A 24,984-nucleotide genomic window follows, 5' to 3' on the forward strand; every position below is an offset into this window, starting at 1 on the left:
TGCCCAGGGGAAGTGGTGGAATCACCATCACTGCAGTTGTTCGAAGAAATACGTAGGCATGGCGCTTTGGGACACAGTGTAATGGCTGTGGTGGTGTTAGGCTGAGGGCTGGACTGACAGGACAATTCTATGGTACTTGTGAGTACAAGTAAACTCACTCTCAGACTTCACACAGAGTGAAAGAAGGAACTCATTATCATTCTCATGTTTTCACACAATGGAGGGCAGGGAATAGTTCTTCCAGGCACTATGGGTTTGTCACTAGGACATCCCAAGGACTGCTCATTCTCTATTGGGTATTTAGAGGAGTTCAGAAAACGCTGATGATTCCTGCCCACACTGACCTTTAAGACAGCAGCCCTCAAGTCACACTTCCAGTATGAATTAGAATTTCATGAAAGCATGTCCTTCCCTCCTCCAGACCCAAGATGTGGCAGCATATGGTCTTCAAAGAATCATCTCTCCAAACAAAAAAAGCACCACCCCAACTAAACTTAACCATGCTGAATATCGCTCAAACAGGGATAGTCTTCACCTGAAAACATCTTCAGTGTCTTACTTTTTTTTGTCTGGTAAATACCAAGCCCAGGAATAAGATTTAAGTAATGTTGTTACCACTTCTGAAAGTATGAGTAATACCTGCTGACAAGGCTATGATTAAGCCTCGAAGTGTAAAAACACATCTCATTAAGCCCTGGTGGAATTTACTGCATTCACAAGAGAGAAGTGATCAAGGACTGTGCTAGCTACTAAAACAAAACTGACTACTGGCATACCAGATAATCAGTTAGTGAGCTCAGCCACTCCATAATCTGAAGCAAGAGAAGAAGCCTTTTAGTTTTTTGCCTTCAAGAAATCTACATACCTCTGCCTACTGTGAGAATCGTGATAGAGACCATATGTCCAACTACCCTACATTTATTCACCCCCTGTTTTCAGTAGGAAACTAAGTCAAAGCTCTTTACTCCAAGGGTCCAGTTTCATAAGCAACAGCCAGAGCAAACATGGACTTTACTGAGGAGAGAATCACTGCTCTCCTCCCCTTCTCCTTCCTAAGGTGCTGAGCTGTTAAGTATTAAGCATTTTACTTCCCTTTTCACAGGCAGCTGAGTTAAATTACCTGGTTGATACTTTTCAAGTCTCCTTCCCAGCCTCTACCTTTCCATGACCTGCCTTCACTCACTAGACAGTAGAAAAGCACAGGTTTTACTAGATTCCTAGTAGGTAAGCAGTGAAGAAAAGGAAGTAGAAGCATTCTGAATAGCAGCAACCTGATGGATGAGTTCACTGACACACACGAAGCCACAGGCTGAATAATTCTATAGTAAACAAGGGCAGCAAAGCAAAACTAATCAGGAAAGAATGTTTCCATGCTCTGCTACCATTAATCTTATCTGGAAAATTACTCAGGTTATGAATATCAGCTCCTCAGAAATAAAGCCACAGAGCTCGAGGCAGGCAAAGGGAGCCACGAAAAAGCTTTGAAGAGATCTTATGTATATGATCAATTTCAGAGAGTTATGTTCCTTTTTTACTGCTGCATTCAGCATCTCCAACCTAAACATATTCCACAGAATAATTCTCAGAATCAGTCCATGGGTTGTGTAATTCTGCTGCTGCAAGTGTTGGTATTTTACATGGATTTGTTTTATCTCCTTTTCAATCACTTCCTAACCAAACATGCCTAGAGCCTGTGTAATTATCAAATATTACACATTTGTCACTTATTTGTGCTATTACTTATCAGCTTTTACTTTTAAAATGGGAGGAAGCAAGTACTCACTTGAAGATAAAGGCTCAAGAGCTTCATGTAAGACTCATAAGCCTGTAAAAGCATCTCAGATATGTGGTATCCAGGTTCTTCAAGCACTGAACTCCAACAGAGACAAATTTCACTGATTTGTCTGCTTGAAAAGCTACACAGTTCTAATAATTTTCGGGGCTACACAGTTCTAATAACTTTCAGGTTACCAATGAAATGATCCTGCATATTTGCAGTCATTTAAAAAGACCAAACACATAAATAAAGATTACCAGTAGAGATAATCTGTATAGGAAGCACTCCTCACAGATTTATACCTTTCTTTTGTGTTTCATTTGTTCTGGTGAGACTAGACAAGCCATGAGGGAGAGCCTCAAAGATGAATACAGAGCAATTGCCTCCAGTCCAGGAAGTTGGAGTCTTGAACTGTCGGTGGTCAGGAAACACCAAGTAAAATGTTAAGATAAAGATGACTCTGGGCTGAAGAGAATGAAATGAAGTTAAATGCAGAGAGCTTACTATATCCTAGTAATTGATAGACAATAAGAATATAAACTTTTACTAAGGACTTCCCCTGAGTCACTATTTTCTCCTGCTCTCTTTGTGCATCGTTTCAAGTTTTGAATATCAGGATCCTTTACTACCCTCAGTGCACTCACTCATTACCTTCAAACTCTTTCCTCTTCTAAACTTAGACAAAGCCCCCTCAGTTTCATCCATGGAATCCAAAATAGAGTGGTTTCTCAAGTTCTTCAGCTACAATCTCTGGATTTAACCAACTTCTTGCTACCCTGTGTTGCATTGGGCTTAACCTCCACACTGGGGTTAAATGTGTGACCCTCAGCTGAAGCTCATCCTGCATATAAAAAGTTCAGCATTTTAAAGGCTTCTTTGCAACCACAAACACGTGCTGTTGGGACATCCTTTTTCTTGGTGTGACCACAGAATCAGTGGTCCATATATATTCCTTATTGGTTTTGTCAAATATCATTTAACCTCAGCTCTGGCATACATTACTCCCACACTTGGTTTCCTATTCCAAAATGAAAGCTGGCCAATGCTCCAGCCTTCAGCCATCCATCCTTGATTTTGACACTTAACAGCTAGTAAGCAGCTGTTTCTTTGGCATTGCACTGTACTTCAAGATTACATGCATGAGCAATTTCATACCATCTGCTGACACTGCCAACATTAGCAATGTCCCCTCCATTGTTTGCACTTCCCTAAGTCTTTGTGATGGTTGATTTTGCAGGCGTTCCTTCAGCGCTATGCCAAGCAATGTGTTATTAGAGCTACTCAAATGGCCCACCAGATAGCTATGAGTTATATACAACCCAATCCAATATGCTTGGGAAGCAGTTTGCTTTTCAGTGAGGACACGGAATGTTGGCCAAACCAAGCTCCTTGCCAAAACCCACTGTGACACACTATTCACATGTGCCAACTTGGAAGGGCTGCTGTGGACTATTTAGTCAAGCTTTTAGTGTAATAATTTCCCATATATAACTGTTTCAGCCTCTTTTACAGTTTTAAATTCACAGAACTCTGTGTTTTGTTCCTCCACTTCAAGAAAGCATCCACCTTTGGATCTACCAAACATTTTCTGCATTGAACTTATACATAAAAGCTTAGATGGAATTGTTCCCACTTCCAAATAATTGCCTCTACCACATTTGCTACTAACAGAGTTTTTAGGTTTTATGGACACAGTACCACCAAGGGGCAAGTAGTTTCATTGTAAGATCTCCTTATACTTTTTCAAACAGTTGTTCAATTCTATCTGGAGTATAACAAGTACAGTGGAAAGCCATCAAGATGACCAAGAGGCTGAGCACAATGAAGAGAAGTTCAGGGCACTAGGCTTGTTCAACCTGGACAACAGGCAGCTATGTAGAAGCTAGCAGCAGTTTTCCAATGTCTGAGAAAAGCTTCCCAAGAAAATAAAGTTTGGTCCATTTTGGAGGCAGCAAGGGGAGATGATTTTTAACAGAGACAGGGCAAAGCGAGTTACAACCCCCCAAAACCCTAAGTAATGTGGTCTGAAGTTGATGCTTGACACTGCTGCTTTAAGTAGGTATTTGGGTTAGGTCACTTCCAGAGCAAGAGATTCTGACACTCCCTTTTTCACTTCTAAGTGTGGGGTGAGGAGGCACAAATCATTTAGATTGAGGGCAATTCTTAAAACAGACACTAACAACAACAGAACTCGATGGACTACAGCACACTGCACACCCAAGTGAGGAAAACTGCAGGAATACTGCAACTCTAAATAACCTTCCCAACTACTAACTGTAGTGTTCCTGTGTTCAGCCACATCTCTGTGCTGACCCAGAACAGAGGTGACCCAGAATTTATGAAGACTTATAACTTTCACATTTAGCAGCCTGGAAGAAAACTTCATCCTTCTCCATTGGTAATAGGCTGATGCATCATATATGCTTCCACTTTCCTTTGATACCAGGGTTTGGTTAGGGTCAGAAATAAAGTACTGGACCAGAAGGATACTTCTCTGGTATCATCCAAGCAGAATGCTTCTGAGTATTTTGAAATGGTACAAAACAATCCTTTTATTTTGCAGTAATCTTACTAAAAATATTTGAAGAAACTTTAAAGCACTTAAAATTCAACCATGAGTGAAAGTATTCTACTGAAAACAAGAAAGCTAAGAATGGATGCTCAAAAATGGCTTTTCTGGAAAAAATTAATGATTTTTTCATCTTCTGCATTTTGAAGTGCCACAAACTAATTTAAAACTGTTACTTAAATAAAAACCATTACTGTAAGTTCACCCACGTGCCTGCTCTTAATAGTATCCATGGTTGCAGTGATGCAAATTTGCCTACCTACATCAAATCAAATGTGCCCACGTAAGGTGCCAAGAAGTACTGTATTAATCAGTACTCTCTGCACCAGACCAGGGAAAGTAAACTAGTTAGACCTCAGAAGACAGGACAGGATGTAGTTTAAGGATCTGTTCATCCATCATGACTAGATCTTCATTCTGAGTTCAGCAAAAGAAAATAACCAAAGACCCCATTCATTAAAAAATTCATCATGCTGACTAAGTCCTTCCCTACTCAGAAATAAACAATGAATTGTTCCAAACACTCCTCCACTCTGGGTGGAGAAAAAGGAAGTATTTACCACTCTAACTAATCATATGTCATACTTTTCTTCAAGGCTGGTTTCAAAACTGCCTTCCTTACATGCATTCTTCTTTGCTTTGCTTTTGAGAAATAGGTTTATGCACAAAACCAAGCAATGTATTTTTCACTAAAGGACAACTTCTAAGTCATCAGGTGCACGCAAGCTGACAGAGGAACAAACCCTCTTTTATAAGCCCTACTTTTGAGCAGATTTGTTTGAAGCTACGTGATACCAGAGCAGCACTCGGTTAAATGAGGCCAAAACTTCACATGAAACAGGCAGGAAGGATTAAGTGCCAATAACTCCAGGTGGAAATACATGATCACACTAAGCCCATCTAAGACTATGCTGGGCAGAGATGATCTCTTCCTTGCCCATGCTGTATTTGTGTGAGCAGTCTTATTTGCTTAGCACTCAGAGATAAGCAAATCATACTAAAAAACATACTTTTTCCCCCCAGAATAAATCTTCTGTTGACTTTTCATGTAAGTTTTGTTTTCTGCTCTTAGACAAATAGATGAGGGAAGGTAAACAAATGCACAAAATGAAGTTGAGCAGCTCAGTTATAGAAGTGAGAGTACTGTCCCTCCCTTTTCCCAAATCAAGGCATCAATACCCAATCCTAATGTCACTGTACAAAAGAGAACATTCTAAAAGAGATAAAGCAGAAATAGCAGGAATAAATGCTATTAATCAAATGTGATTTAAAAGGGTATGTTCCACTTCTTAAAAAAAACCCTGACATTTCAGACAACACAAAGACTCCTTTACTGGTGAGAGATAAATTAACTTCACCCATTCCAGTCTATGCTTCATAACGTCAAACAGACTGATAAGCATCTTAAGCTCTTCTCTTTAAAACAAGTTACCACTAAAGCCACATCACATTCTCAAAGATCTTCAGTTTTATTATACTTCTTGAAAAGAATGTTTGTATGAACATGTTTTATGGTTTTAAATTACCCAGAAGAATGCTACAAGTCCAAATAACTTGCTTAAAAAAAACAACCAACATTAATCCTACAACTATTTGAACATCCAGGGGAAAAGGAGCAATACAGAACAACAGCTCCTCACTTGCAGGAAAAGAAAAAGCTTCCAGAAAACTGAACTCACCAATATTACACACACACTCTACTAATTCACTTGGTCTATGCATTAGATTTTCTCTGTAGCAGTTCTAAGCGAACTGTATTGAAATCAGTCACACATAAAACTTCACCCCAGCACAGAAGTACTGACATTAAGATGTCTCGAAGTCATCACCTCAAAGCAGCAAGATGTCAAAATAACAAAGCACCTAGGGAATTCCTATTAGGGATGGATATATTTCAATTTCATCTTCTCTGTGATTATTGTTTTCAACATGTCAGTTCAGAGCCTTTATTTTAGAATAAAAAGTAAACTACTGTTTTAGCACATTTAAAGAGAGTAATTTCTTATAGAAGAAAGCCTTAGTGCAGAATGACAGAAAAATTCATCAACCTACTACACTTCAGTTTTTCAGTACATGCATAATTACCTTCTCAGAAGAATGAACATCTATGATTGTTCCTAGCAACAGCCACAGAATTCATTTTGGTAATCTCTGCAGTTAAAGGGTTTATTAAAAAAAATAAACATTAAAAAAATCATTAAAACATTTCCATTAAAGATAGATAAAAGCTGGAAGAAAGACTGAACAAAAACTTCCCAGATAGCAGGCATGAATTGAAAGCTTTATCACCTTACCTTTGTTGTTACAATGCATAAACAATCCATGGTTTGGGCATAGCAGGTATCTTCCCAAACATTTAAAAGGTTTCTTTTCAATCACAGCTAAACACCATCCCAACAGAGTGACAAAAAGCACACTACTGAATAATAGTCAAAACAGTAGAATGCGTGCCAGGTTCCCTTTGGATTCATTCAGAGGTAGAAACACCATGGAGAAAAAAATCAACACAAACCAAAAAAAAAGGGAAAAAGGCAAGCTAAAATATAAATGCTTTATGTTTCATGAAAGATTCTTAACCTAAGTTGATTATTTAAATCTAAAAAAATTAAACTTATCCTTGAAAATATCCTACTAAAGATGTCAAAACCTATTCCATACCAGTTAAGTACCTCCTCGTATTCTATTTCATATACTCCTCTTTCAGGGTTACCTAACACATGAGCATCACAGGGAATCATTTGATGAAAAGCAATACAAAATTATTTTAGAGCAAAAAAAAATTCAGCTCAGCTTCTCTTAGCTGGTTACAGTTTCTAAAAGGAAGCATTTGTTCAAAAATAGTTTTGGTTGCAAGGAGGTATTTCTCCTCTAACGTCATTTCAGCATTTGCAGACTGCAAAATAACTGATTTCTGAGGCAGTAATGAATGGAATATTCCATGTAGAACAGGGAGAGAAGAAAGTGGCAAGGAAAGAGTAATGCATATTGCAAGAGAAATGCTATTTTCAGCCTGGAATTAACCTAGAATTTCATTTCCTTTTGTAACACTGTAATGCAGTGACAAGGCAAAGTTTGTGTGCAAAGGCATTGTCTTACAGCTGAATTAGCACAGCTGGGACAAGTCAAACACTTGGGCACACAAACACCTTGTACGTACCATAAAACACTACAGTGACATTTTCATACACTGTTAAGAACCTTATTACATTAATTTCCCACAAGAGGCACTGAAAGCAACTGGTTACCTCAATTTTTGCTATATTCTCCTATCAGATCTCTCAATGACATCTCTGCTACAAAAGCCATTAAGTGTATTGAGAACAGTCAGTAAATTATTTGAAGCTATTAAATCTCATCTGCAATGTTTTGCTGCTTTTAACCTAAGATGCACACCCAGCCAAATTGATTATATTTCACACGAGTAAATAATTCTAGAACATATTCAGTAGGTATCTAAAAGCATTATTCCCCCTTGAAGTTTGATGTAAGTTTTCCCCACTTCATTCCCTGGCTCTGTTGTGTATTGAGGTAGGGGCAGAAAAGGGTAAGAAATAAAGCAACTATACTTCCTAAAATCACACATTTCCTCCTGTGGGCAATAGTACAGTCACAGGACAAAAGGAAAAAGAAGGATGTTCTCAAGACCATCCTCTGATTTAAAACAAAACAAAAAGATAACCCTCAATAAAAACACATCCAAAAACCCACCACAAATCAAGGAAGCAAAGCTTGATTGTCTGCTAATAAAAGCACCTCTGAGCAGCTTCAATGGAATTTCAAGGTAAATCTTATACTATTCAGCCACCAAGATCAGGATTTTTACCTTGTGTGTCCAAGTCAAGCCCCAGATGCTTTTCCTTTTTATATTGCCTATAAAGTCTGTTCACTAATTTTATTGATCATCTGGACCAGGGGATCAAGTCCAACATAAGTAAGATGGCAGATGACACCAAGCTAGAAGCAAGTGTGGATCTGTTGGAGGGTAGGAGAGTCTTGTAGAGGGACTTTCACAGGTTGCATGGGTGGGCAGAGGCTGATGGGATGTGATTTAACAAGGCCAAGTGCACTTTGGCCACAAGAATCCCAAGCAGTGCTACAGGCTGGGGACAGAGTGGCTGGAGAGCAGCTGGGCAGAGAAGAACCTGGGGGTGCTGGCTCATGTTGAGCTACTATCTTCCAGCAGTGTGCCCAGGTGGCCAGGAAAGCCAATGGCATCCTGGCCTGGATCAGGAACAGTGTGGCCAGCAGGACAAGGGAGGTTATTCTGCCCCTGTACTCACCACTGGTCAGGCCACACCTTGAGTGCTGTGTCCAGTTCTGGGCCCCTCAATTCAAGAGAGATTTTGAGGTACTGGAACATGTCCAGAGAAGGGCAATGAAGCTGGTGAGGGGCCTGGAGCACAGCCCTGTGAGGGGAGGCTGAGGGAGCTGGGGGTGTTTAGTCTGGAGAAGAGGAGGCTCAGGGCAGACCTCATTGCTGTATACAACTACCTGAAGGGAGGATGTAGCCAGGTGGAGTTGGTCTCTTCTCCCAGGCTGCCAGCAATAGAACAAGGGGACACAGTCTCAACTTGTGCCAGAGGAGGTCTAGGCTGGATGTTAGGAGGAAGTTGTTGTCAGAGAGAGTGATTGGCATTGGAATGGGCTGCCCAGGGAGGTGGTGGAGTCACCATCCCTGGAGGTGTTCAAGCAAAGCCTGGCTGAGGCACTCAATGCCATGGTCTAGTTGACTGGATAGGGCTGGGGGGATAGGTTGGACTGGATGATCTTGGAGGTCTCTTCCAACCTGATTGATTCTATGATTCTATGAACACACTGTTTGGCCAGAAAGAAAAAGGTAAATTCCCATTAGTTTCCTTTCACCACTATTTGTGGCATTAACATATGGAAAGAAAAAAAAAGGATCTCATTTGAGAAACAAAGGAGATTTTTTTTTTTCTTGACTTGAATTACCTACCAATTCTTTCAGGTTATGTTTGGGAGTCACCTTTTGTGCCTTCACAGGCTTATTCTTTTTTTCAGTGTGAAAGATCCTATCTGCAAAGTCACCAGATAACCACAGGAAAATGCATGCACAGATAAACCAACACATAGGATTAAGTCACGCAGATGAAAAGAATGCTTTGGAAAACACTGATTTTACAGATAAACATTTTCTTCATCTATCCACAAATTTAAAAGTGCATATGGTTATTTAAATGCTAATTTGCTCTCAGATTCTATGAGAAAACCTGGGTAACACACAGCTGTCACAGGTGTAACCAGAGAAGCAGGCTCAGCTTGGCTTTGCAAAGGTATGTCAATTGCCTAACCTCAGCATATTTCAGGAGACACCTCAAAGACTCAGGAAAGATCAAGCACTATCATCACTGCAAGCATTTTCTCAGCTCCTTCAGTAAAGAAAACATTAACATTGTAAGATGCTGTAACCTAGTTTATCTAGCTATCTCTGAACCTGGCTGCAAGATGCAATTACTACAAGCTTTTAACAAAACATAAGATCCCATACTCACATAATTTCCCCCCCAAGTTCTCAATTCACTTTGATTTGGAAAAGGTAAGTTTTTAGAACCAGCATATTTTTATTGCTTGTGCATTCACCCTGAACTGAGCACAGGGGTTTTGTTTGCCTTTGCATTCAGTTTGACCAAAAGTCTGCCCCTGGAAGACTTTTTTTTTCCAACCCTTGGTTCAAAACTTACATTCTTGTATTTGTACAAACAGTCTGGGTTTCAAGAATTGAAGGCACAATACACAGCAAGCCAAATACTTCTCCACTGTAAAGTTAGCACAGAGAAAGCAAGAGGCTCCTGAGTGACTACACACCACTAGGTGCTCAATAAAATGAGCAGTCCATTTCTATAGAGAAGGACAAGATATAAATGTCAATACACATTAAAAAAGGGACCAATGTAACAGGGAATACAACAGCATAACAGATCATCAAGTTAGCCAATACTGAATCATTATGAATGTAAAGGCAAAGAAGCTATTTGAAGACAATGCAACACACTTGGGATTTCACCAGGAACAGCTTGCTATTATGACAGATACAGCTAACTGCATTTGTAAAGGCCAGGTAAGGATACTGCAGTTAAAATTCAGAAACAGAAAAACAAACTTAGACCATCCTGATGCTTTAATAATGCACTCTGTACATGCAGGTATCACCTCTCAAGACTCCAGCTACGACCAAATGAACTGCTTGATTCACCATTCCTTTTTGAATACAAACTGCTATCAATTCAACACAGGTTTTTTTTTTTCTTCCCTCCACTAGAAAACACCTCCAAAGTTCTTTCCATTAGACTACCACAGCTCATCTCAGTAATGTTACACGAAATCATCAAAACCTTACTAAGGTTAAAAAGACATTACCACTTGCTTTGCAAACAAAACCACTTCTTACACTGTAGGTGTAAAGTAAGTTAGCTTATCCCTTTTCAGAGTATTCAGGTTGAAGGTTGTCATTCTACAGGTACCAAATATGAGCCTGCAGTGTGCCTTCATAGGACTGGAGGCTAACAGGACCTGCATTAGCAGAAGCAGTCTGTAGCAAGAAGCAAAACTTGCTTGGCAAGACTAACATCACATCTGGAACACTGCATTCAGTTTTGAGCTCTCCAGTGCAACAAGGAGGTTAGTAAGCTGGAGCAAGTTCTGCAACACCTATCTGGAAGACATGCCCCCTAAAGAGGATGAGGGCATGGGGACTGTTTCAGATCTGGAGAGAAAACTTTAGTGGTATCTAAAAGCAGCCCTACAGCAGCTACAGTGACTCCACCCATCAGACAGAGTCAAGTTGATGTGGCATGGTGGAAAGATGCAAGAAACCACAAATAAACCGAAACAAAAACTTCAATCAAAAAATCAAGTAAAAGCCTTTTCACCACAAGGATAGACAAGCATTGGAACAGATCAGCCAGAAAGGTTTTGCAGCTCCCATACCTAAAGATTTTCAAGGCTCGGTGGGTTGCAAACTGATCAACCTCACGAGCGCATCTGAATCACTTTTAATTCCAACATGTATGGAGTTTAACTTTCACACTGCCTTGGTATCAAATTGAGCTGATACCTACAGTTTCATCTATTATCCTTATTTTTGTTAAATAAAAAAGAATTTGGCAAAAGGCCTTAGAATACAGAGATCCAGGCCATCTCTATGTGCCAGGGCATGTGCAGATAAACGGAGAAACCACAGATCAAAGTATTTAAGCCACCACTACTGATTAAAATGAAGAGATCCGTTAGCCACACTGTAAGATGTTCTAGATCAAGTTGCACCTCTTAAGACAAAACATTTCTTTTGACACAGTGTTCAGTGGGGTTTTTTTCAACATCTCAAGTTAAATTACTGTGGCTACTTCTAATTGAAGCTAAACAGCAAACCCTTAAACGTCACTTCTCCAACTTGCAACAATCAGTTGCAGTATTAAAGCACAGCTTCTAGATTTAGAAGAAAAATCCACGACTCGACTATCTCCTTAGCAGAACACGACTCCGTTAGGTCAAAGGAGATTTTTCTACCCGGGATTCCCGTTTCACCACGTATTTTTCCAACACGAACTGTCCCACCTACAGATGGCACCACAGATCGCACCAGAGAGCACAGCGAACAGCTCAAAAGCCTGCTCTCTCCTCTACACATGCTTCTCTAGCGCAGTTCCCAGGGTTTAAAAGACCTTGCTTTAACTTTGTTAGCTGCTCTGCTCGACAGCTCAATATTTAAGAAGAAGGAATGCACTTTTCATTCTTTTCAAATTGAATCCATAGTCGAGGTTTGTGCTTGTTCCTAGCACTGAAAGAATTAACATTCCTTCTTCCCTACCAGTGTCTTAGGAATTCTGTATTTTTCAGGCACAGTCACAGTATGGTAGAAGCTGGAAGGGACCTCCAGAGATCATCCAGTCCAACCCCCCTGCCAGAATAGAATCAGCTAGGGCAGGTTACACAGGAACACATCAAGGTAGGTTTTAAAAGTCTCCAGAGAAGGAGACTCCACAACTTTTCCAGGAAACCCTCAGAGCATGTTGAGGTGGAAGTTCCTGGGTTCCAGTCTGTGTTCATTGTCCCTTGTCCTGTCACAGGACAAAACTGACAAGGGCCACCTCTTCTTGACAGCCACCCTTCAGATATTTACCCATGCTGATCAGATCCCCTCTTAGCCTTCTCTCTAGCCTAAACAATCGCAGGTCTCCCAGCCTTTCCTCATCACATAGATGTTCTGGTTCCTTCAGCATCCTCGTAGCAATCTGTTGGGCTCTTTGTGTTTGTCCTGGAGCTTACAACAAAACTGTCAAATAAGCTTCCAGGAAAACTAAAGCATGGCAAAAAAAACCCAGATTGCTGCAGACAGGAAAGCTGCAATCTGGCAGCTCTAACTTTCTCTAATACAATACCTATGGAGGTGACCAGTTCTCATCTTTTAACACACAAGTAGAAAGGGAAAAGAACTAAGCTAGATAGCCTGAGCCCATCAGAAGTCCTCAGGCAACCTAAGCTTGTACACCACTATTCTATGTATACACACAAGCACACATTGCTAAAAAGTCATTTCCAAAGTCAGCTGTGTAGAAAGTTCTTGTAATCCAATCCTCAATCACTTTAGGAGAGCATTATATTCCCACTCTCCAACAACTCTCGCATCAAAGTGTCGGCTGGAAGAACACTTACTTAGCCCTGAGTAACTACAGAAATGAATAAGAAAATTATATGTCATTAAGGTGAAAGAAAGAATTGAAAAGTATTGGTTTCAAGGCTAACATTTTGCAAGCAAGAAAAACACTGTCCCATTCTTATCACATACAGTCTTGCTGGCCTGACAGGCAACTGAATAGAGCTAAAAGAACCTCGAAGTGCATCTCCTATGCTGACCTAGTTGCAACTGGTTAATGAACTAATATTGAGTTGGGTACTTGCTTTACAAGTTGTGATGGTTTGGGTGTTACCCACCCCACACACACTTCAGAAAATCACCCAGACTAGACTCAGCTTTATATTTACAGCTTAGCACAATATACAAGCAGAGATTTACAACATACACAGCTACATACAGAAATATACCTGTTAAAAGGTAATACAGAAACACTGCAGCCCTCCCTGAAACCAGAGTCCCCTGGAGAGGCTCCCAACCACCCTTCCACCTTCCTCCCATTCCTCTACCTTACCCAAGACTTTGTCTTATGCTCAAGATAGCTTGGAGGGTCAGCCAGGGGGCTTAGGAAGCAGATGGATTAGTCACACAGACAGCAGGTTACAGGGACGTTTAGCCCCAGACAGAGAGCAACTCCGTTACCTATGTTAATGTTCTTGTTCTTATACATCTCAGCAAGCCCATGAGTGAAGTAATCATAACCACTGCTTCCTTTTCTCAGCCTGTAATCTAATTCTTCTCACCAAAACATTCTAGCTAGGCTCAAACTAGCACACAAGTCCAAAAAGTGACAGTTTCTGTTAATAAAGAAATAAAAGCCAGCTAAGAACAAAATCAAATATAGCAAACTTGGGTTCCCTCCAATCTCTAGTACATTTAAACAAGCAAAAGCAATCATTAAACACTTACTGCACTGGAATTGTTACACCCTTGGTTTGATTAAAGCCAAATAAAAGAAGGCAAATATTAAGAAGTCCTAAGTACCTAAAAACGAAGCCTAGTCTTGAATACAAAATACATGAAGTTTTACAGGATGAGCTCTTTCATTTTCATGTACTACACACTGCAAGTATATGGAATATAAACTGTCAACAGGTAAGAATTTCTCCTTAGTTTTTATTACATTACAAAACACTGAAGGAAAGATATTGTCTCACAGGTAATACATCACAGAGGAATGAAGAATTAAGGCTGATAAAATGTACATTATATGTTTACTCTAATAATTCTCCTATGTATTTGAAACCTACACTAAGACAGATACAGTACAACAAGTAAATTAAACCAGTGCTGAAACATCACTCTTCAACTGTCCCTCTTTATAATCAAAATGTTGCAGTAGCATTCTAATGAAGCACATGGCAACATTTACTGCAGGGGACAGACTGTGCGAAAAGTTTGGGCTCAATTTCAGTTCAACTACAACCAAAACAGGCAACTATGCTTTGCATACCAGCAGTAGACTTAAAATCTGACCTTCATACACTGAAGGGCAAACAATTGACTTTCACATTGTGCTACTTTGAAGCTAGCTAGAATGTTTTGGTGAGAAGAACTAGATCACAGGCTGTGAAAGGAAAACAATGGTGATGTCTGCTTCGCTGACAGTCTTGCTAAGGAGTATGGAAACAAGAAGTGAAAGCATTAAATAACACTCTCACCATTTTCCTCTCTCTCTCACTTGGGCTGCTGGCCAAGCAACATCTTACTTTCTAACCTCACCCTTCATTTGGGCTAACCCCCACTGTGCTTTCTTAACCTCTGGCTGAGCCTCAATTCTTCCTTGGGACTGGGCTAAGATTGAGAGGGGCAGGGGGAAGGTGAAGGGGTGCTTGAGGGCCCCTCCTGGAGACTCAGGTTTCTGGGAGGGGAGTTGTGCTTCTGTATTACCTTTTACCTTGTATATTTCTGTATATAGCTGTATATACAGTAAATGTCTGTTTGTATATTGTGCTAGCTGTAAATATAAGCTTCATTCATATTTCCAGAGCTGGCTGAGTCTAGTCTGGGTGATTTCTAGAAGGCGTGGGGGGAGGGCAGGGAACTCCCAAACCATCACACATGATACTCAAGACAAAAATATCTGAAGGAAGACAGGTGGTCTTGTCATAAGTGTTCACACCTGGGCAGCTTGGAGAAATCAAGTAATAGGCACTGTATCTGTTTGTTAGATCACACAATATCCCACCACCACCTGACTGGAGTGGAGAAGCAGCTGCATTATCTAGCAAACAGTTCAGCTAAGAATATAAAACTTAAGTCTGCAGTGAGATTTCCCAAATTAGACTGCTCTTCCTTTCAACACATTAGTCATTTTGCCATGATAACATGCCTCTTGTTACTGGTGCAGTGTGATGGCCAAGTCCTTGCATTAGTAGCAGTCTACTAACACAGAAGAATGAAACCTGAAGATGAACATCGTAATTAAACCTTCACATGCCTCTTAAAATAAAATTTAGAAAGGCACAGGGACCTTTCTAAAGGTCACAGAGGACAACAGAATCATTTCACTGATGAGCTAGACTTTTTTATTGTGGACATCCTGGCCACAAAAACTTTTAAAGACTAAGTTGTCCAGCTTTTCAAGGGGGAATAATCACAAAGCCTGAATTTAACAGTAGGCACTACTATGCAGGTCAGATTTCAGCAGGTTTCCCCTATGGTGGAAGCACAAAATGTGCTGCAGTTGGAACACTGCAACACAAATCCCATAGCTGCAGACAGTTGCTTCACAGGCCTAGCTGATAGAATGGGGACCACATTAAACAACAACAAAATCCTTAAGTCCATTACACTGCTCCAAGGCGTACTGGAAGAAAAAAACAAAAAAATCCCAAAACAACAACATAAGTCCAACATTGAATACAGTTTTGCTGCTTTTAAAGACCTTCAGTAAGGGAGGCTGCCCAAGTACAGCTCTTCTGGTAGTTGGGAAAACACTGAACATGCCTTTGAGGAGCCTCTAACTATACTGTAAGCCTAACACATCTTGTATAGGCACAATATATTATCTCTCTTTTACACACCTGCCTACCAACCAACTGCTTCCCAATTAAGTGCTCCTTTCTCTTCAGCAGCATCAAAACTTACTATCACTCTTCATTTCTTCCCATGCCTTAGATCTTGTCAGTCTCTTCTAAGCACTTCTGTTCTACAACTTGTGCCCAGGTGGCCAGGAGAGCCAGTGGCATCCTGGCCTGCATCAGGAATGGTGTGGTCAGCAGCAGCAGGGAGGTCATTCTGCCTCTGTACTCTGCACTGGTTAGACCACACCTTGAGTACTGTGTTCAGTTCTGGGCCCCCCAGTTTAGGAGGGACATTGAGATGCTTGAGCGTGTCCAGAGAAGGGCGACGAGGCTGGGGAGAGGCCTTGAGCACAGCCCTACGAGGAGAGGCTGAGGGAGCTGGGATTGGTTAGCCTGGAGAAGAGGAGGCTCAGGGGTGACCTTATTGCTGTCTACAACTACCTGAGGGGAGGTTGTGGCCAGGAGGAGGTTGCTCTCTTCTCTCAGGTGGCCAGCACCAGAACGAGAGGACACAGCCTCAGGCTGTGCCAGGGGAGATTTAGGCTGGAGGTGAGGAGAAAGTTCTTCACTGAGAGAGTCATTGGACACTGGAATGGGCTGCCCGGGGAGGTGGTGGAGTCGCCGTCCCTGGAGCTGTTCAAGGCAGGATTGGACGTGGCACTTGGTGCCATGGTCTAGCCTTGAGCTCTGTGGTAAAGGGTTGGACTTGATGATCTGTGAGGTCTCTTCCAACCTTGGTGATACTGTGATACCTCCAAATGACAGTATCTCCAGCAAAGCCTTATGCAGATCAAGTAGAACAAAACAGTTTTACATCACTCTGCCAACAAGGTGTTTCTTTTTATGTATTGACATGACATAGTTGACTCACCTTGAAATTAAAAAATGAATCCAATCTTTCCTGAGAAACCACTTCTTAGCTATTCAACTTCTGTTGAGTGCAACCAAAGTGCAGGACATTGCTGAACTGGAACTTCCCCATTAATTCCCTCAACCACTCAGGGCTTCATTGTTGTTTTAGCTTCTGAAGTAGCAACTTGCATAGTTTGATTACATTTGTATTTTTAATATAATTTTAATATACAATATGCTCATTATTTACATTAATAATAAATTTACTTTTACTCAGGCTATTTCCACTAGTAACTCAGGATGCATTTGTTAGAAACTTTAACCAATAATCTATCTGAAAAGATAATTACTCCAGAAGTTTTACTGAACTCAGAGTTTATCACATTTATTGTTTCTTCCTACCACAATAACTACTACCAGCTTAGAAAGAAACTTGGACAAAACTATTAGCAATAACTGTATCTACTATTTGGCTCCTTTACCCTTTCCAAGAAGCTACAAAAAGACTGTAGAGTAACTGCCTATATCAGGATTCTTCCTTCTTGCCTTGCTCCTTGTGGTGGTTTGGGTGTTACCCGCCCCCCCCCACACTGGAAATCATCCAGGCTAGACTCAGACAACTCTGGAAATTGGAATGAAGCTTATACTTACAGCTAGCACAATACACAAGCAGATATTTACAGTATATACAGTAATATACAAGGTAAAAGCTAATAGAGAAACACAACAGCCCTCCCAGAAACTTGGGTCCCCAGGAGAGGCTCTCAATCACCCTTCCACCTTCTCCCACCCCTCTCAACCTTACCCCAGTCTAAAGGAAGAATGGAGGTTCAACCAGTGAGTTAGGAAGCAGAGTGGATTAATCAGAGAGGCTAGAGAGAAAAATGCAGCTCAGAGCTCCCAGGCAGAAGCAGTGCCTTATCTAGATCCGGATTCTTGTTCTTATACCTCTCAGCAAGCCTACCAATCAAGCAGACCTCAGCACTGTTTCTCTTTCACAGCCTGTGATCTAATCCTTCTCACCAAAACACTCTAGCTAGGCTCAAACTAGCACACTCCTATGCACATCCATCCCCTCTGACTACAGGCACGGTAATGACTCGTTAATTGCCTCATTAAGTTCTTTCCATACACAAACACGACATGCATTACAACCAGTTTGTTTCAAAACATCTTGGTAGACAAAGCTTCATCTATCTCTGCCCACCCTCCTTGCCCACACTTGCTCTACAATCCATTTAGCTCCTGCTTCTTGAAGACTCCATTTTCACCATATCTTCAGAAAGACAAGCTCTACAGCTCTAAGATTGAGATGGTGGCATACAAGTAAATAGCACAATGGTGTTTGCCATCCTATTTCTCACATACTCTAGCATTATTCCATTTTCTGCAAAGATGACAAGTCTTAGACAAGATTTTCATTAAGGTCACTATGATGGCTATGGCCTTATCTATGCAGTTCCAGGTAAGACTCCCAAGGGACATCTTTAGTTTTCCAGTGTATAATTGAGAATCATAAGTATCAGAAGGAAAATAATTAATTCCTGCCTTCACTCTAAGTTCAACTGGACTTTTAATCACTCAGTATTCTACTACTGACACAGCTGAAAAATACAGTAGATAGCTCAGGTTTTTCATGTAAAGAGATTTTAATGACTGTCCTTGGAAACATAAAACTCTTGTCCTTGGCTAGGCTGATTTTTCATCTACTAGCTATGTTCTGCTTTCTGAATGAATATAACAGATCTCTTTGATTTCCTCTGTCATCTCCCTTACAGCATTTCTGACACATTTCATACTAGCTTCAACATGACTGCTCTCAAAAAAGCCACAAAAAGCAGAAGCCCCTTTTTTTCAGTTGCACAAAGTCACTAGCACACTACATACTTGACTGTGCTCTGCAGTTAACTGGACCCTCTTACAACGAGCCTCTGATACAGTTCATTCAGTAAAGCATCCTAACCACTTCACCTTGCTGGGTAGTTCAAGTTCTGGAGCTTCCCTAGAGGCTGCAGAAGTAGTCCTTTGGCTGGTCTCTATCAGTGCTCCTCCTGAGCTCTATCACTCTTTTGTGACAATGCATCAGCACAGCTCACTGCTTTCAGTTATTACTGAGACGCTCAAACACCTTTTCCTGTGCTGTCAGTACTGAGGGCACACCTGAAACAATGCTGACAGCTTTGGAGACAAATAATAGCTCTGATGACAAGTAAAAAAAAATTCAAGCAACATTCCAACTTCAGTTTGGGCAGAAACAATATCTGCACTTGACACAGTGAAAACACAAAGTGCATTTCCCTGCTCAGCTTTCTCCTCGTTCACTAGTGACAACTGGATCCCTGTAGATCTCAAACAAAAAGTCCTTCCAGAACACAGCTGTATAAGTAGCACTGACTGGAAAGTTTACCATCAGAAAGATACAGCTTCTGATTTCCCAAATTATTAATGAAGTAATGAGTGGAGAGCCATCAGTATGGAGGAGTCTGGGCACACTTCACCTACCATTGAGGTTCCAAACTCAGAACATAAATCCCATTTAATGGTCACTTAATGGTACATTTGACAAACAAGTTTATAAATTTTTGACTAAGCAAAATGCACACATCTGTTATCAAACATTTCAGTCATTAAACCCCCTATGACTATTGATCTTCATGATGCATGTTTTCTATGGAAATAAATATTTTATAAACAAAGGAAGTGTACAGAGCAACCGTGAGCTCAGAGTCTCAACACAAGAAATAAACCAGAGATCGTACCTCTACACTTGGGCTAAGGCTGCTAGGCAGTGTTTCTGATGTCACTGTTGTGCTTGGAAGGCTGGAGAAGTCCCAGGTATTCACAGGCTGGATTGGTTCAGATGGCTGAGAGTGATCAATGCATTTCGGATTATCCAATAAGGTCACTTCATAAAACTCTTGAATATCTACAGATGTGAAAAACAAAAAGAGAAGTTAGCCTTTAGAGTTACATTCTAACCTTAACAACATCTTCCTTCTGCAGAACAGATCAGATACCTACTCATTTTATCTACATATTAGAGATGAAGCTGTATGACCAAGCCCACACAAACCTCCCCACAGGATCCACAACTCACTCTACACCCCTTCTCTCACTTGTCTGGGGCTTCTGCCACTGATCCTGGTAGAATGATCTGCAGCAGAGAACAGCAGCAGAATAAGGGAAGGGATGGGTGACTATGCTTCAAGCAGTGATAGGAATACATTTCAGCATTAACATAGCCTTCAGATACCTGAAATCTGCTATTCAAGGAGAACATTTGAAGGTCTTTTTTGTGGTACATGTCTTAAAATTACATAACCACAGAAATTTAAGTGTACTGATGACATGAGCAAGAGAAGGTGCAGTAAATTAGAAAAAGGGAGTCTGATTAAGTCTTTGTCTGATTTTTCAGTTTAAGTAACACACATAGGATGAAACTTTTAACAGTATGAGTTAAACAGCTCTTTCTATAACCATGAAGACCCAAGTGGAAACTTCTGGGGAACAAGAATCTGGTTGCATTTTTATTTACACCCTATTTAGTAAATAAAGCACCAATAAAACCACAATCTAAAGACCTACTTCATGGGTGGTTCTATTAAGTATAAGCATATGAAACTTGCTACTACAAGTGTAATCACATCCATAAACACATTAAATAACACAATAATCTGAAAAGGTAGAGGCTAATGAAGGAGCAGACAAACAAAGTACAAACAAAACTCTTCAAAGTAAAAATTTACTAAGCAGGAGTTACAAATTCATGTTTTTAATTATATCAACATCAAGAAAGACAAACATACAGACAGGGTTAGCCCAAAAAGTAAATATGAGCCAGCCACAATTAAGGACTAATCTGCAGTCTTGTAGTTTTTTTTCAGCAACTGCCCAGCGTCAGCAGCAGAGCCACAATAATTAATTCCTCTATAGAGTTGCACCACAGAAGAAAGACCATGCAAATATGACAAGTCTTACTGTTGCTGGTATCACAGTATCACCAAGGTTGGAAGAGACCTCATAGATCATCAAGTCCAACCCTTTACCACAGGGCTCAAGGCCAGACCATGGCACCAAGTGCCACGTCCAGTCCTGCCTTGAACAGCTCCAGGGACAGCGACTTCACCACCTCCCCGGGCAGCCCATTCCAGTATCCAATGACTCTCTCAGTGAAGAACTTTCTCCTCACCTCGAGCCTAAATTTCCTCTGACATTGCAGTCTTAAGATATTTTTATATAGACATTGCATGCACGCTCTCTACCAGTTCAGAAAACTGCCATGCTCACTTGGATCTTTTCTCTGAGCAAGACTCAAATTCCTATCAACTGCTGACATAAATTTTTTAAGTTATACTTGCTCTTAGCACTGCTGATTGGAAGAAACAGCAGTGAGGGCTGCAGAAGATGTTAAGTGACCTAGATACACTGGAGCAAAGCAGTCCAAGACACATAAATTGCCTTCAAATCTATCTCCCACATGAGCAAATTTGTCTTGCAGGTGCATTAACATTAATACATCGATCAAGAGCACCAAGTAAAGATTCCACCCCAACCCCAGACAGTCCTTTGTGTATTAAAATAGGCAGTGGGTTAAGTTGATTCTATAGCTGCAATCCGCAACAAGCAAGCCAGGAAGATCACTACATTATTTATGGGAAGGGGTTATCTGTGCAACTGTTTTGCAACAGAAATCTAGGGCACCCATTCTCAATTCTGCTCCTATTCTTTTAAGTCTCTGCTAGCAGAGATAGCCATTTCTTCACACCACAGAACAGTCTGGTTCAAAAACATGTTATTTCTCCCATACATCTTCTCCACTTCTCTATGAAGGACACAACAGACTTGGTAGTGAAAGATGGCAGAAATAGATACACCACTTAATGCAAAGATTCATCTTCATTTATCTTGAACATGCCCCAAGTTTACCAAAAAGAGGTTTCTAGGAATGTGGGGTCCATATACACCATAATATCTACTTGCCACACACATACAGGATCACAGGATGTTAGGGGTCAGAAGGGACCTCCACAGATAATCAAGTCCAACTCCCCTGCGAGAGCAGGACCACAGAATCTAGCGCAGGTTGTACAGCTTACACACAAAATGGAAAGAAATAAAACACCACCACAAAACAAAAATACATTTCTTTACATTTTTACTATTCAGAATGTAAACATTAAGTGCTTATGAGTACAGAGAAGTAGTCTATGCACCTTGAATGCATTATGCCTACAAGAATAAGTACTGGATATAGGTACTTTTTTAAAGCCAGAAGCTCAGACTATACTAAATTTGACCTAAAAAAACCTTTTTCTTCTGGACTGCTGCTATGTATCAGCTCAGAAAAATATTTTATCTGATAAACACACTGAAATATCTAATGAAGTCATATTAATTACATTGATCAGCATAAGGAAAGCGTTAACATTTCCCAAATTCTTACAAACCACAGGTAGCAAAACACTATTTATTTTGTAGGTAGACTCCTTCTTCAAACTCAGCATGCTTCTTCCATATCCCAGTCCCTTCCTCCCATATTAATTCTGAGACAGATCTCAAACTAAGTTACAGAAAAATAATTCAAATCTGATATCACATACCACTATGGCATCCTGGCCTGCATCAGGAACAGTGTGGCCAGTAGGACAAGGGAGGTTATTCTTCCCCTGTACTCAGCACTGGTCAGACCACACCTTGAGTACTGTGTCCAGTTCTGAGCCCCTCAATTCAAGAAAGATGTTGAGGTGCTGGAACATGTCCAGAGAAGGGCAACAAAGCTGGTGAGGGGCCTGGAACACAAATCCTATGAGGAAAGGTTGAGGGAGCTGGGCCTGTTTAGCCTGGAGAAGAGGAGGCTCAGGGGTGATCTTATTACTGTCTACAACTACCTGAAGGGGCATTGTAGCCAGATGGGGGGTGGCTTCTTCTCCCAGGCAAACAGCAATAGAACAAGGGGACACAGTCTCAAGTTGTGCCAGGGTAGGTATAGGCTGGATATTAGGAAGAAGTTCTTCACAGAGAGAGTGATTGGCATTGGAATGGGCTGCCCAGGGAGGTGGTGGAGCCGTCCTTGGGGGTCTTCAAGAAAGGACTGGATGAGGCACTTAGTGCCATGCTCTAGTTGATTGGTTAGGGCTGGGTGATAGGTTGGACTGGATGATCTTGGAGGTTTTTTCCAACCTGGTTGATTCTATGATTCTAAAAGAAAACACAGATGGGGAACAGTTCTAAGTAGAGAGGGAATATTAAAAGAACAGTTGACTGACACTTATCAAATAGGAGTATGAAGTTTCAGGAAAGCCAAAGTGACAAGAAATGATGAATTGTAGGCAACACAGAAAATCATCCTGGAATTATATCAGCTTCTAAGTAAAAATCACATTAAATAGCCATATCAGCAATATGTTTGATGGCAACAAGAATAAATATCTACAAGATATTTATTTATTTATCTGCAAGAAGCAGACCTTCAATTCTGAAAAGCAGGACTCTAAGATATGAAAACTATTTTTATTGATGTATTAGTAATTGACAAGCTAACCAGTGCTGACAAACAGTATTTTCTCAGTCTTCAGTACAGGAGATGGTGACCAACTACAAGCAGCTTGCTGGTGTCTTATTTCCCCCCCTTCTTGTATTCTCCAGCCATCTTAGTTTTGCTCTTTGAACAGGTTCATTCACCAGTAATGTGATACTCTAGATGCTAGAACTGTTCCCTCTTCAAACAAGCGAGAGCTATCTGCCAAATACAAATGGAAAACAACATCAACTTCACAAGGGAATTTCAGGTTCACTGAAAACCACAACAAGGATTAAAAGAACAGCAGAACTGCAGAAGCAAACAAATTCTTACATCTCCTAAATTAAGTGTATTTGACAGCACTTCAAGAGCCTACATCAACTCTGTGCAAAGGATCTGCCTCTGAGGACAAGGATTCCAACCAGCAACACGACACCATTCCTTCAGATAGATTTCTTCCCTGCTGTCTCAGAATCAGACATAAGGCCCCTGCATGCCACTTGTACTGACATATGGAGTGTCTGATAGTTTTTGCTATATGTTCAACAGAGAGCACACTGCAATCAGCAGAACTGAAGAGCAGTGCACATCGCACAAATCCCACTCTCAAGCTAAGCGCTCTGCATGCTCCTTGCCCACAGAAAGCCACACAATCTTGCTGTTGTAGGCTGGTAAAATCAAGCTGAATAAATTATTCTGGGCCCCTCAATTCAAGAGGGATGTTGAGGTGCTGGAGCATGTCCAGAGAAGGGCGATGAAGCTGGTGAGGGGCCTGGAACACAAACTCTACGAGGAAAGGCTGAGGGAGCTGGGGGTGTGCAGCCTGCAGAAGAGGAGGCTCAGGGCTGACCTCATTGCTGTCTACAACTACCTGAAGGGAGGTTGTAGCCAGGTGGGGTTGGACTCTTCTCCCAGGCAACCAGCAACAGAACAAGGGGACACAGTCTCAAGTTGTGCCAGGGGAGGTCTAGGCTGGATGTTAGGAGGAAGTTGTTCCCAGAGAGAATGATTGGCATTGGAATGGGCTGCCCAGGGACATGGTGGAGTCGCTGTCCCTGGAGGGGCTCAAGAAAAGCCTGGCTGAGGCACTTAGTGCCATGGTCTGGTTGATTGGCCAGGGCTGGGTGATAGGTTGGACTGGATGACCTTGGAGGTCTCTTCCAAGATGGCTGATTCTATGATTCATTCTGTTCTATGATTCTATGATTCTCTACACTCAGCCATGAACCTTTTGACTCTGCCAAGCCAAAGATGAGATACCTGTAGCTCCATTTTCCTAAGGGAATGGTGTAACCCCATAAGCAAGGTACTGGCATTGCTTGTAAGATGCCACAGGCCTCATGTGAAGCTAATAACCAAGCCTCTGGACTTGTCTGCTTGCCTGGAGCTTTGCTTTAGCTTGTCCAATTCTAACAGTAATTATCAGTGAGGAGGAAGAAACCATCAACACTGTACACCTCCATGGGAAGCATTCCCTGTGCCACCCAGTCTCCCAGTCCTCATTCTTCCCCACCCACGTTTTAATAAGTTCTGGCTTTAGAACAACAATTAAGCAACTCACTGTACCTTTTTTCTTTTACAGTGCTA

The 24,984-nt window shown here is 41.1% G+C and overlaps 1 protein-coding gene across 24 annotated transcripts in view; it reads right to left on the minus strand.

Moving 5' to 3' along the window:
• The window catches only part of DLG1 (discs large MAGUK scaffold protein 1), a 196,023-nt gene that overhangs the window by 158,261 nt on the left and 12,778 nt on the right, over positions 1–24,984 (minus strand). For 23 of the 24 annotated variants that reach the window (XM_064152849.1, XM_064152850.1, XM_064152853.1 and 20 more), the window contains exon 3: positions 19,637–19,803. In XM_064152849.1, the coding sequence (XP_064008919.1) occupies positions 19,637–19,803 (167 nt within the window). Of the gene's footprint in view, positions 1–6,640; positions 7,174–19,636; positions 19,804–24,984 lie in introns of those variants that run through there. The other variant, XM_064152873.1, reaches the window with a different exon arrangement.

Source organism: Pogoniulus pusillus, chromosome 13, assembly GCF_015220805.1.
Source record: "Pogoniulus pusillus isolate bPogPus1 chromosome 13, bPogPus1.pri, whole genome shotgun sequence".
Lineage (NCBI taxonomy): Eukaryota > Metazoa > Chordata > Aves > Piciformes > Lybiidae > Pogoniulus > Pogoniulus pusillus.